At 39.8% G+C, this 14,023-nt stretch overlaps 1 protein-coding gene across 5 annotated transcripts in view; it reads right to left on the bottom strand.

The window, feature by feature from the left end:
- Positions 1 to 3,500: 3,500 nt before the first annotated feature.
- The window catches only part of Znf184 (zinc finger protein 184), an 11,429-nt gene continuing 906 nt past the window's right edge, over positions 3,501 to 14,023 (bottom strand). For 3 of the 5 annotated variants that reach the window (XM_048348241.1, XM_048348238.1, XM_048348240.1), the window contains exons 2-6: positions 13,848 to 13,986; positions 11,986 to 12,044; positions 8,678 to 8,804; positions 8,033 to 8,128; positions 3,501 to 5,863 (exon numbers count right to left, since the gene is read on the bottom strand). In XM_048348241.1, the coding sequence (XP_048204198.1) occupies positions 3,924 to 5,863; positions 8,033 to 8,128; positions 8,678 to 8,804; positions 11,986 to 12,044; positions 13,848 to 13,854 (2,229 nt within the window). In that variant the 5' untranslated portion in view covers positions 13,855 to 13,986 and the 3' untranslated portion in view covers positions 3,501 to 3,923. Of the gene's footprint in view, positions 5,864 to 8,032; positions 8,129 to 8,677; positions 8,805 to 11,985; positions 12,045 to 13,847; positions 13,992 to 14,023 lie in introns of all 5 variants that reach the window. The other 2 variants (XM_048348239.1, XM_048348237.1) reach the window with 1 other exon arrangement.

The raw sequence follows: 14,023 nt of genomic DNA, 5'->3' as shown, positions 1-14,023 counted from the left end.
CCTTTTGCTGAAGGCTAGCACTCTACCTCTTGAGCTACAGTGCCACTTCTGGCGTTTTCTGTATATGTGGTGCTGAGGAATCAAACTCAGGATTTTCTGCATAGGAGGAAAGCACTCTACCACTAGGCCATATTCCCAGCCCCGTGCACTTTTTTTTTTTTTGGTAGCTGTATGCTTATATCAATATATGCTAAGTAGGAATGGAAGCAAACTATATGTATCACTTATATGTAACAAAAGGTTTCATACTTCACAATTTACTATCTATTCATCTTGAAACTTTCCTATTTAGTATTCTTGTAACAAACCATAGAAATGATCTCTGAAAGTAGAGTTTTTAATGTTAGTATTCTTATGTAGTTTTCAGTGGTATCATCTAAGAGCTAATATTGTGCCCTACATGTCAGCATTTCTTTGCCAGCTTCCAAAACACCAGTACTATTTGCAGTCCCTATTAAATTATTTAATTGTTGAACTGCTATTGTTGAAACACCTTTATAAAATTATTCATTAGTTGTGGTACTATTATGGTCTGTTTAAAGGAAAACACCATTATGAGCTACATACTAGCAAGTTAAATGGTGTCTAGTTCAATGTGCTTGAGAAGTTGAGTGCAAGAAAGCAAGCAAGCAAGCTAGAAAAGTGTGAGGCACTGAGTTCAGTCCCCTATAAAACAAACTACCCATTCCAGGGATAAATAAAAAAGTAGGGATTGTTGAACAAGAATGGCAAAGTATTGATCACTGTTGAATCTGGATAATGGATACATGGACATTCATCAAACTATGGTGAAATTTTCTACAAGAAAGTTGTTTAAGTATATACCAGCATTCCACTTAGAATAGAAGCCAGCTAATCCTCTTCTGTCTCATGTTCAAGTTACCTTGGCCTCTTTCAGAAGTCATTTCCACACTCATTTTCATAGTCTTTGTGACTCCCTTTCCTGGACTCATCCTCTTTAGTTTTCCCCCAGTATCTCTGGATCTAAATAAATCTCAACTCTTCCCAGATCATTCGTTCTATACTTTAACATCTTCAGATCACTTTCTTTTCAGATACTGCTTCTCTGATGCAGAATTCCTATTTTTCTGAGTTTAAAGACCTCCCTATGGAGAAACCATACATGTTGCCTCTGCCAATTTCAAGCACATTTGTGTGTGCTTGAAGGAACAAAGTACATTGAGATGCAAACCATGTTACACCTGCATCAACCCTTCACCTAGTCAAACTGTTGATACATACATGTCCTTGGCAATCGATACTCTTATGTCTCTGCTCATCCTGAATATCATCAATGTCCCTGAAAGAGTAGCTGCTCAATGTATGTTTATGGAATCAATGTCCATAAAGATAAATTGTTTAGCAAATATCCTGCCTTTTATTTGGAATCCTGAGACCTACTGGCAGATAGCCCCATGCCTGGGGGTAAAACAGTGTTGTTGCCTGTGCTTTTCCCATCCCACTGATGAAAACCCTGTCTTTCTATTACTAATTCTTGTTCTAAAAGCTCCTCTCCTCCTTTGCCTTTAAAATGTGCCTGTCATCTGCTCTCCACCCACAACCTTCTGCTCTTCACACCTCTTACACCCATTGCTTAGCAAATATCCATTGCAACTCTTAGATATCATTTTTTCTGCCTCCTCCTCCTGTATGTATAAGTTTTGCTCGCATATTCAATTTTCAATCTCTCCCTTTTGAGTGATATATTTTGTTACCTTTAAATAAGTCTAACCAGGTCTCCACTATTTTAAAAAAAACTTTATTAAACATTTATTAAAATTACAGGCTTACACCTGTAATGTTAACTACTCAGGATGAGATCTGAGAATCTCAGTACAACGCCAGCCTGGGCAGGAAAGTCCATAAGACCTCATTTCCAATTAAGCACCAAAAAAAGGCAGAAGTGGAGATGTGGCTCAAGTGGCAGAGCACTAGCCTTAAGCAAAAAAACTCAAGGACATCGCCCAGGTCCTGAGTGCAAGCTCCAGGACAAAAAAAAAAAAAAAAAAAAAAGCAGAGAAGAGAGTGGTGTGCTGATATTTAAATGGCTGCACTGTTTCCTAAATTTTATCTCTTCTTCACATCTGGAATCTCCATTTAAGGAGGTGACACTATTCCAATGCAAGTCAGTCATTAGGTATTTAAGCAAAAAGAACTGCAGTTGGCTTTTGTTTTTTTTTTTTCAATTGTGGAGTCTAAAAACTTCATTTCTGGGGCTGGGAATATGGCTCAGCAGTAGAGTGCTTGCATGTACAAAGCCCTGGGTTCAATTCCTCGGCACCACATAAACAGAAAAAGCAGGAAATGGCACTGGGCTCAAGTGGTAGTGCGCTAGCCTTGAGCAAAAAGAAGCCAGGGACAGTGACAGGGACAGAAGCTCAGGCCCCAGGACTGGCAAACAAACAAAAACCCCTTCATTTCTGCAAATGATGAATAATTTCTGTGCAATCCCAATTTCAGAGTTCTCCACATTCAAGGCTCTCTCTACCCAGATAAATTAAACCAGAACTAAATTATGTATGGAGAAAATATAAGGGACCCATCACTTTTTGGCTGTTTACTGAACAGGGCCACATGACAAATGGTCATATGGACTATGGAATACACTTCTCCAGTATGTTTCTGCACTATCTGTCACCTGCTACTGAAGGCGGCCAGGATAATTGAAGTGACTATTACTTGCACAGGATAAGTGAAATGACTTATTATTTTCCCTGTGATTTAGTTTTTGCACTTTGGTGAAGAAGCCAACTGACCCTACAGTGTATAAGACAGCTGTGCATATCCAAGAAGTGGGTCCTCACCAGAGACCAGATCTACCAGAGCCTTCATTTTAAGACTTCCTTGCCTTCAGACTGTGAAAAATAAATTTCTATTGGAACCACATTTAGTCAATGGTGATGTGTGTGTGTGTGTGTGTGTGTGTGTGTGTGTGTGTGTGTGTGTGTGTATGTCTGCTTGTGCATGTGCCTGCCAGTTGGGGTCCTGGGCATTGTCCTTGAGCTGTTTGGTTTTTTTTTTTCCTCAAGATTAGTACTCTACTACTTGAGCCACAGCCCCACTTCCAGTTTATTTTGGGTAGTTAATTGGAAGTAAGAGTCTCACAAACCTTCCTGCCTGGACTGGTTTTGAACCACAATCCTCAGATCTCAGCTTCCTGAGTAGTTAGGAATACAGGTATGTGCCACTAAGGCCCAGCCTCAATGGTAATTTGTTATCAGACCAAACCAAGACGCCAGGTAATTCCTACGAACATCTAAAGTTCAATAATAATGGTATAAATATAAAAGTAGACATCTAAAATCCTAGATAAATATCTAGCATTTTAACAACATACTAGAAATGAAAGCATTATGGGTACCCTTCCACATCAAGTTTAGATACAAAGTCCTAAGTTCAAAGTGATCCTCTCAAATCAAGCTAGGATTACAGGCCTACATAGGAAGTTTTAATACTCAATACTAAGTTAGGCTATTTATTACATACCCCTGAATTTGAGGATGTTTTATAATTCTTTTTATTAGAAACAAGTTATTTAAGCAAGTGCATTAAGATAGGAGTATAATGGGTTCGTAGTTACTAAAGCACAAGTTCCTTCTACCAGCAAAACATGCATAAACATACATTCTAGATGCAGCACATACAATGCCAATACATAGCAATAAGAACATATTGTAAATATACAAAACTTAGTATAAAATTCTAAACTAACTTTGAAACCATCTACTCCAAATCTTTCATTTCAGAAAGCTTAAAATAGTTGCATTTTTCTAATGTCACAAAATTGTTCATTAACAAAATTGGTTTTGTTTGGCACAATGTACTTTCCACTCCACAGCAAGAGAGTAAAAAGATAAAAAAATTTGAGTGGTTTATCATCCACTGAATCTTCAGTGTTTAACAAGTGGGTAAAGCAAAATCATTTATGATGTTTCTAGTGTAGACATGTCAGGGTGTAGTACTCTCTGATGTTTGTTGAGAGCAGAATGATACCGGAAGGATTTTCCACAACTACTACATCTGAAAGGCTTCTCCCCAGAATGAATTTTCTGGTGTTTAATAAGGTATGTGCTCTGGGTGAAAGTCTTTGTGCATTCATTACAGTTATAAGGTTTCTCTCCAGTGTGAGTGTTTTTGTGTTCTATCAGGTGATTTCTCCGGCTAAAGGACTTGTCACATTCATTACACTTATAGGGCTTCTCTCCAGTGTGAATTCGCTGATGCTGAGTCAGATGGGAGCTCTGACTATATGTCTTTTCACATTTGTTACACTGATAAGGTCTTTCTTCTGTGTGTGTTTTCTGATGTTGAGCAAGGGATGAACAATGTCGAAAGGCCTTACCACACTTGGGGCACGCATAAGGCTTTACTCCTGTGTGAATTCTCTTATGCTGTGTAAGGTGTATATTCTGGTTGAAAGCTCTCCCACATTCATTACACTTGTAAGGTCTTTCTCCAGTGTGGATTTTCCGATGCTGAATAAGGGATGAGCCATAGCTAAACGTTTTCCCACACTCGTGACACTGATAAGGTTTCTCTCCAGTATGAATTCTTTCGTGCTTAGCAAGAGATGAACTCCGAATAAAGGCTTTCCCACATTCTTTACATTCATAGGCTTTCTCTTGGCTGTGCGTTTTCTGGTGTTGATTCAGGTTGGAGAGATAACTAAAAGCCTTCCCACATTCACTGCATTCAAAGGGTTTTTCTCGAGTATGAATTCTCCGATGCTGAGTAAGGGATGAACAGTAACTGAAGGCCTTTCCACATTCATTGCATTTGTATGGTTTTTCACCAGTATGAATTTTCAGATGCTGAGCAAGGGATGACCAGTAACTAAAAGATTTTCCACATTCAGCACAATCATATGGTTTCTCCCCAGTGTGTGTTTTTTGATGCTGAGTGAGGTTTGAGTGCTGGCTGAAGGCTTTCCCACATTCGTTGCATTCATATGGTTTTTCTCCAGTATGAATCATATGATGACGTATAAATGTTGAGGGTCCATTGAAGGCCTTCCCACACTCATTACATTTATAGGTTTTCTCTCCAGTGTGGATTTTTTGATGCTGAGTGAGGTGTGTGCTTCTGGTGAAGGTCTTATCACATTCATCACACTTAAAAGGTTTTTCTCCTGTATGGATTTTCTGATGTTCCATAAAGTGGCCTCTCTGACTAAAGGCTTTCCCACAATCATTACAAGTATATGGTCTCTCACCAGTATGAATCCGCTGATGCTGAACAAGGTGAGTCTTCTGACTAAAGGCTTTCCCACATTCATCACATTTAAAGGGTTTTTCTCCAGTATGGATTCTTTGATGTTGTATAAGAGAGGGACCCTCAATGAAACCTTTTCCACATTGATCACATTTGTATGGTTTATCTCCAGTATGCATTCTTTGATGGTTTATAAGGTTTTCACTCCGGCTGAAAGCCTTTGTGCATTCGTTACACTTGTAAGGCTTTTCTCCAGTGTGTGTTCGCTGATGGCGAATGAGAGCTGAGCAATAGCTGAAAGCTTTACCGCATTCATTGCATTTACAAGACTTCTCTTTTTTAATAGCGTGTGACTTCTGTTTGACACTTTTTTTAGTAGAGATTTGTTCTGGAGATATTTCTTGCTCTGTTATTAGGCTTGACTTTACACTGCTGCTTTTTACAAATTCACCTCTCTCCTGTGGGGGTATTGCCTTTTTAGTTACTTTTATTTCTCTTGCTGATATCTGTTCGTTTGCTTGCTGTCTCTCTATACTGCCTTCAGATTCCCAAGTTTCTACCACACCATCCTTTTTGTGTTTTTCAACTGGTGCTTCTACAGATAGCACTTCCACAGAAATATTTGTACTATTTTCAAGTCTTGTATTCCACTCTGAAGAAAAATAAATGTCAAAAGAAACACATGAGGAAATGCTTACCATCCCTGGCCACAAAAACAAAACTGAGGTACTGCCTTACCCCAATAAGAATAGCCTAGATTCTGAAAATAAATGTCAGTATTCTCTGGATATAAGAAAAGAAAAAGGAGAGAGAAAAAGAGAGTGAGAAAAAGAGAAGGAGAGAGAGACAGAGAAGATAAAGAGAGAAAGAAAAAAAGAACATAATAAAAAGAAAAAAAAGGAAGAAAGAAAGGAGGGAAATGGAAGAAAAAACTGACATTGGGAGAATGATCTAATACAACTAAAAGTAAAGCTTCCAGGAGATTTTTTGAGGAGACAGTTATATCCAAGTTTAAGCCCCATGACTAACCAAAAATAAAAAATAAAAAAAATCCCAGAATTATGATTTAAAGATGGCTAGGCCTCTCATGGTTGTTAGCCCAGAATACTGAAATAAATGTTGCATCATTGCTAGGAATTAGACATTTGTGAATAGTAGAGGATATAATTCAGGGGAGGAAGATAAGTTTAAGTCTAGGAATTTTAAGAATTAGGAAATTAAATGAAAGACTGCACTATAATAGTTTTTTGGAAGTGGAAGAAGTAGGAGGATATCCAGGTTGTTAAAATAAAAGATATAGGGCTGGGACTATGGTCTAGGAGCAAGAGTGCTCGCCTTGTATACATGAGGCCCTGGGTTTGATTCCCCAGCACCACATATACAGAAAAGGCCAGAAGTGGCACTGTGGCTCAAGTGGCAGAGTACTGGCCTTGAGCAAAAAGAAGCCAGAGGCAGTGCTCAGGCCCTGAGTTCAAGCCCCAGGACTGGCAAAAAAAAAGATATAAAATATCAGCTCAAATGAAGGAAAGGAAAAGAAGCCATGAGAATATATGTGAGGAAAGAGCTGAGGTTAAGAAATTATTAAGAGTGTTGAGGGTAATGGGATGGATAACACACAGCACATTAGTGATTCATGGTTTTAATCCTAGATACTTGGGAGACTGAGAATGGTTCAAGAAGAGCTCAGGTAGAAAAGTTTACAAGACCTCTTGTCAAACCACAGCAGGCCCAGTGGTATGTGCCTGTCATCTCAAGATACTTAAGAGGATGAAATTGGGAGGATCTTAGTACCAGTCCTACCCAGGATAAAAGGAAGAAAAGGTGGATGGAAGCTGGATCCAAGAGTGTACAATGTTGAGAAGCCTAGAATAGGTGGGGTATGGCTCAAGCCCATGCCTGGAAGGAAGCAATGCCCTATCCTAAAAATAACCAGTGAAAAATAGGGCTGCAGATATGGAACAGCAGTGCTATACCAGTCTAGCAGGTGTGAGGTTCTGAGTTCAAATCCCCAGTAGGAAAAGAAAAATTATTTATATACATGTAGTCATATATGTGTGCATGTATGTGTACTAATGAAAGCTTATCAATAAAAATAAATATAGCAACAAACACAAAATAGAAGAAACAAGAAGTCAGAAAAGCAGACAATCAAGAAGTATAGTATTACCCAGATCAGAAAGTTACCAACTAATACAGAGTAGTCAACACTGACAGGCCATTTGTTTGATGGCAACAGTAAGGGAGCCTGTAAATTCAAAATAGGAAATTGTAAGAGCCAAAAAGTGAGAGGACAATTATAAGATCAAAGTCCCAAAGGAGCTGAGTGATGATGGCTCATGTTTGCTCAGGAGGCTGAGATCTGAGGATTGAAGTTCAAAGCCAGCCCAAGTCCATGAGACTCATCTCCACTTCCAGGAATGGAACTAACTATAGCTCAAAGTGGTAGGATACTAGCCTTGAGTAAAAGAGCTCAGGGACAGCCCAGGCCCTGAGTTCAAGCCCCACAACCAACAACAAAAAAAAAAACAACAAAAGATCCCAAAGGAAGTGGGAAGAGATGGGACTCCAGAGTCCAGATCAAGAGATTTGCTTCAGAAAAAAAGGCACAGAAGAACACCTCTTCTAAAGGAATGCAAAAAAAAAAAAAAATCTATATTGCCACAATCAGTGACCTGATACAACATGAAAATCTAGAGTAGAAGGTTTCTCATTTCTCCACAGGAGACTTCAAAGAGTAGGTACACATAAATGCATATAATCCTTTACCACCAGTCTGGTAGTTGGAATCAATGGTACTCATTTGCTCAAATCTGTTACTCACCTCCAAAGGTACGTCCTGGAACACCTGGTTCCACAATCCATGGCTCTGTCCCTTGCTCCAACTGGGAAATCACAGCAGGTTTGGAAACCTGGAGTCCTGCTCAGAAAGGAGACAAAAGAATCTGTCTGTAAGAAGGAAAAAGCGGGCCAAATGTGATGTTGAGGATAACATAAAGCTTCAGTGTTGTCAGTTTCCAGATGTGGTAGAGGTATAATTTAGAAACTAATCTGGGTTCAGGAAATCATGTTTGTTTGTTTGGTGTACGTGTGTGTATGTGTGTTACTGAGACATGAACACCGGGCCTGTGTTCTTGTTTGGCTTTCTCACTCATGACTAGTGCTGTACTACTTGAGCCACACCTCTAATCTAGCATATTTTGCTTGTCAACTGGAGAGAGAGTCTCAGAGACTATTCTGCCAGGGTTGGGTTTAAATAAGTTTAAAACTTAGCTTCCTGAATAACTAGAATCACAGGTGTAAGCCACTGCTGCATGGCTTGCTCCTTTCCTTATGAGTAGAAACTACAAAAGTTTCATTATTTAGCAACTCTTGATTCCTAAACTTTAAAGGCAAAACACAGTTAAACACAAAAGAGAACCTTCTTCCTCCACAATCCCTCATCTTAATTCAGGGAAGTCATCCTTACCAACTGAGACCAGGTGTGTATAATTTTCCAAGGCCACATCCCTGAACAAATCTCTCTGTATAGGATCCAGATGTTTCCATTCTTCCTGGGTAAAGTCCACGATCACATCCTTGAATGTCACTGATTCCTGAAATACCAAACATTTAGCAATACTAAGAGAAGTACGACATAATACAGATGAACTACAAAAATGATGCTGGCATGTTTTTCCTTTGTAGAAACATGAAAATAGTAGCTCATCATAGTATTCTTCAAGAATACCCAACCAAATACTATCATGGACTAGGAGATAGGACACCGAGGCAATGCAAGGAAACTGGTTTTTCTTTTTTTATTAAGTATTTGACAATGGTGCATTAACTGTGTTTTGAAATGGTAAAATATATTAAATCATTAGAAATCTGCTTCTAACCACAACAGACCAACAGGACTAAGTCCCCCACTGTATGCAGTAACATTGAGCAAGTGGTATCATGTTTGAAAAGCAAACATGACAGAAGCAAGATGGATTCCTGTAAGTTCCACAGTCCTCTCAATGTTTCTCTGCCAGACTGCAGAGTAAGGAGAGAGAACTCTAGTAAAGCTATTGTCTTGCTAGGAAGAGGGGACCAAAGTGGCAACTAAGAACTATTGAGGCTGAAAACAGACTGGATATATCCTGGAGAAAAAGGAGCTGCAAAGAGGAAGAGCTCCAAGAATCTGGTGGAATATATTATCAGCATGAAATAACTGAATGCAGGGCAATCCGTTTCCATAAAGAGTTCTAGCACTCTAAAAGGACAGGGCGAGTTCTAACTCTGAGTCTAACTTTGCTGACTATCAGAGATGCCTGAATCCAAGTTTTCTGAATAAGCTCTTAATCGCTTATGGATTGCTATAGTCATCAATCCAAGTAACAAGGCTATTCTGTGTTGGTGGGGCACAGGATGGATTTTTACACTTGACACTTATGTGTACCTGGTGGATAGTAGTATGGGTCTACACCACAACCAATTGATTATATGGCAGGTATAGGGCAATGTGGTCAATATAGGGCAGTGTGATCAATTCCCTTTAAGAACTCTTGAGAGATTCCAAAACTTAAACAGCCTTCTCAGGGTAGTTTTGTAGTTCCATAGCTAGAGGGAAAAGTGCATTTGCACAACTGTCACAGAGGGTAAACCTGAAAGCCTGCACCTGATTTTCTGCCCTCTACTTAAGAACATACTTTTCCTTCTGATGTTTACTGCATGCCTGCTGCAGTAATTTTTAGTGATGAGTTATGACAAGCAAGTCATGTGAGTCCTTCCAGTGGATTACTCAGTTCAAGGCTGGTCATGAATCGCAGAAACACAGCCTACAGGAAGGTTATATTGGATCAGCCTTAACAAACTTACAGTTCAAAATAAAAAGTTCCTGAAATGAAGAACTGAGACTTTGAGGAAATCAAAGGTGATTATAATTTGCAGGACAGACTGCTAGAGAGGAGGAAGTTACACAAGGAGAAATAGGAACTGCAAAGATTCCCTTATGGTAAAAAAAGTGTCGTTTCCATCAAAGTAGTTTGCTTCTTGTCAATCTTTTTTTTTTTTTTTTTTTTTTTTTTTGGTAGGTCAAAGGGCTTGAACTCTGGGCCTGGCTGCTGTCTCTGAGCCACTTTGAGCCACAGCTACACTTCTAGTTTTTGAGTGGTTAATTGGAGATAAGAGTCTCACAGACTTTCCTGCCTGGGCTGGCTTTGAACCATAATCCTCAGATCTCAGCCTCCTGAGTAGCTAGGATTATAGGCATGAGCCACCAGGGCCTGGCTTTTCTGTTAATCTTGAGAATTATTTTTCTAAAGAGTTTGTGTTTTGGCCAGGTGCTTGGCCATTCTTAATACATTTTAATTATATAAATCTCTTTCCTGAGCACTTTAATTAAAACATCCTATTAGAAGCTCCTTTAATTTTAATTACATCTTGTTAAGAATCCTTTTGCAGATTGTGAACCTGAGCTCAGCCAATGTCAGCAGAGGGGAAGGGCCTACTGGGTTAGGGATAAAAAGGGAGCAGTCTGGGCTGGAAATATGGTTTAGCGGTAGAGGGCTTGCCTAGCATGCATGAAGCCCTGGGTTCGATTCCTCAGCACCACATATATAGAAAAAGCCAGAAGCGGCACAGTGGCCAATTCCTCAGCACCACATATACAGAAAAAGCCAGAAGTGGTTCTGTGGCTCAAGTGGCAGAGTGTTAGTCTTGAGCACAAAGAAGCCAGGGACAGTGCTTAGGCCCTGAGTTCAAGCCCCAGGACTGGCAAAAAAAAAAAAAAAAAAAAAAAAGGGAGCAGTTTGCCTACTCTTTGTACTTGCTAGCCAAGTTTCTGGCTAATGGTACACACTTCTGCAGAAACAAACTTTGCCTTGGCAAGTTCCTTTTGAATTGATGTCTTTATTTCTACATGACACCCCAACATCCCACACTATTTCTAACACTTATGAGTGCCTGCCTAGTAAACTTGAGGCCTTGAGGCCCTGAGTTCAAACCCTAGTACTACAAAAAAGAAAAACAATTCCATATGGACTGTATTCCATATGCAAAGAGTTAAGAAGATACATGGAATGCCTAAGGCTTGTGAACCTCTTGCTTATAACCTCACTTCTTACATTCTACTTGTTCTTACACTTTCCTTATTCTAATGTCAATCATCCTTTGAGATGTAGCATAAATTGTATACTCCCCTCCCCCAGGAAACTCTACAAAATTCCACTCGATCATATTTAATTTTCCATTCTCTAATTTCCACAGTACTCATTTCACCATTCTTTTGCTGTATATGTATATGTGTATGATGGTCCTGGGCTTGATCTCGGGGCCTAGGGCACTGTCCTTAAGTTCAAGAATAGTGCGCTACCACTTGAGTCACTTCCACCTTTTGTGGTGCATAATTAGAGATGAGCCCAGGCAGACCTTCCTGCCCTGGCTGGCTTCCAACTATGGTCCTCAGGTCTCAGCTAGTAGCTAGGATTACAGGTGTGAACCACCAGCACCGGGCCCATTTCACCTTTCTTATGGTTAACTGTTTGCTTTTTCAGTAGTTATTTAGATATATTCAAGTAAAGAATCAGGTTTTGAATTTCTGTTGGAGCTCTCTCATCCCTGCAGCATGGCAAAATACTAAGCAAGAAGTAAGGTAATGACTATATGAAGCCTGGAGAGGCAGATCCAAGTGAGGGCAGATGAGAATTCAAAATAATTTGCCAACACTGTGTTTTGGCTAAGCATACTGTATAGAAGAAAAAAAATCCCATACTGAGAAGTAAAGTGGTATTTCAGGAAGTCTCAACTTACCTGAAAAGTGGCTGATCGGAGTAGGGTATGTCCTTCTGGGAGACAAGCAGAGGACAGATCTAGGGGAGAAGAAAGGTGATGACATAAAATTTCTGCCCAAATTAAGTTTCTCTGAATCTATACCTTTTTACTTAGAAATAACAGAAACGATGTCACTTTCTCTGTATTTCAGAATTTAAAAAGACTTAAGATAATTGTTAACTGAGACCTGCCTCTGTGGGCTACACAGGAAGAGTATTGTTTTAAGATTTTTTTTGTCCCTAGATACTAACCACATGGCTCACACAGCTAAACTAATTTTCCACACTAAATGAGGCAAAATATGTGTGAGGCCTTGTAATCCTAGCTACTCAGGAGGCTGAGATCTGAGGATCATGGTTTAAAACCAGCCTGTGCAGAAAAGTCCACGTGAGACTTATCTCCAATTAACCACTCAAAAACTGGAAGTGTAGCTGTGGCTCAAAGTGGTAAAACACTGGCTTTGAGCAAAAGAGCTCAGGGACAGTGCCCAAGCTTTGAGTTCAAGTCCCATGATACCCCCACCCTAAGAAGAAAGAAAAAAAAAGACTTTTGAAAAGTCTTCTAAAAGTCCTTTGAAAACCTTGCTATTAATGCAAATTAAATATCACAATAACATATAATAGCCACCAAAATAAAGTTAAACAGGCAGTTAAAACTAATTGTTCCTGGGTGCTGACACTTATAAAACTAGATATTCAGGAGTCTGAGACCTGAAGATTACGGTTTGAAGCCAGCCTGAACAGGAAAAGTGTGAGAATCTTATCTCCATGAAACACCAAAAAAATCTGGAAGTGGAGCTGTGGCTCAAGCAGTAGAGCACTAGCCCTGAGTAGACAAGTTCAGGGACATCACTCAGACCCTGAGATCAAGCCCAAGGACCAGCACACACACACACACACACACACACACACACACACACACACACACCCCTACAACAAAATGACTAATTGCTGTCAAGAATACAAAGCAAAGCCACGTGCTGGTGGCTCATGTCTGTAATCCTAGCTACTCAGGAGGATTGGGGTTCAAAGTCAGCCAAGGCAGGAAAGTTTGTGAGATTCTTTTCTCCACCAGAAAACAAGAAGTGGCACTCTGGCTCAAAGTGGTAGAGTGCTATCCTTGAGTGTAAGAGGCCAGGGGGCAGCGTCTAGGCCCAAAGTTCAAGCTCTATGACGCCCCTTTCCCCAAAAAGAAAGGATATCTAAAGAACTAGGTTTAATTTTAGGCACTGAAGTAAAAGAAAAATGAATGCTACAAGCAGAAGTTTTCAGAAATGTTTCAAACATTGAGGCTTTTACTGCTTTAAAAAAAAGTAATTTTAACAGCTGAATTCATACATAAGGGCAGAAATGTGAAAGAAAGAAACCTCATGCTTTTTGAACTAAGAAGTTAAACACAGAGTTTACAAAAACAGGCACTTCTGTTTAATACAAGGAACTAAATAAGGTAGCTGTCTGCATTCAAAATGGCGAGTTTAATGCCACACTTCTGAATAAGCTTGACAAATAGCCATTTGCAAGGATTCTTGCATTTAACAGATGGATAACGAGGGTTTCTTTTTTGCCAGACTCCAAAATTATCATTCTAAAATATTGATAAGGAGAAATCACGTGAGAATTGCATAGTCTGAATGAATTCAGCTCCTTTTTCTTCTACAGTTCAGAAGTCAGAAACAACACTTCCCTTTGATCTTTCCTTGTAATTGTTACTCGATTTCTGTACTTACTCTAAGCACTCTGTTCTTTCCTCCCTCCTCTGCAAGCTCTGCAATTACTAGATGCTTAATTCATGACTGTCCCTAGCCTCCGTCGCCTGTTCTTCCCAAAGCAGTTCCCATTTACCTTCCATTTCAGGAGCTCATCCCGTGCCTCTGGAACTTGGGCACCGGAGCTCCCCAGGCAGCGTCCGACCGGTATTAGGTCTGAGGCTCTGAGGTCCAGTTCCCCGTGCAGTGTTGGGCCGTTTAACAAGCTGCCGTTGCTGTCCTAACAGATACAGGATGAAGTCAGCAACAGAC

This window comes from Perognathus longimembris, chromosome 6 (genome assembly GCF_023159225.1).
Source record: "Perognathus longimembris pacificus isolate PPM17 chromosome 6, ASM2315922v1, whole genome shotgun sequence".
In the NCBI taxonomy this organism is placed as follows: domain Eukaryota; kingdom Metazoa; phylum Chordata; class Mammalia; order Rodentia; family Heteromyidae; genus Perognathus; species Perognathus longimembris.
This window is presented reverse-complemented; position numbering and strand designations above follow the sequence as displayed.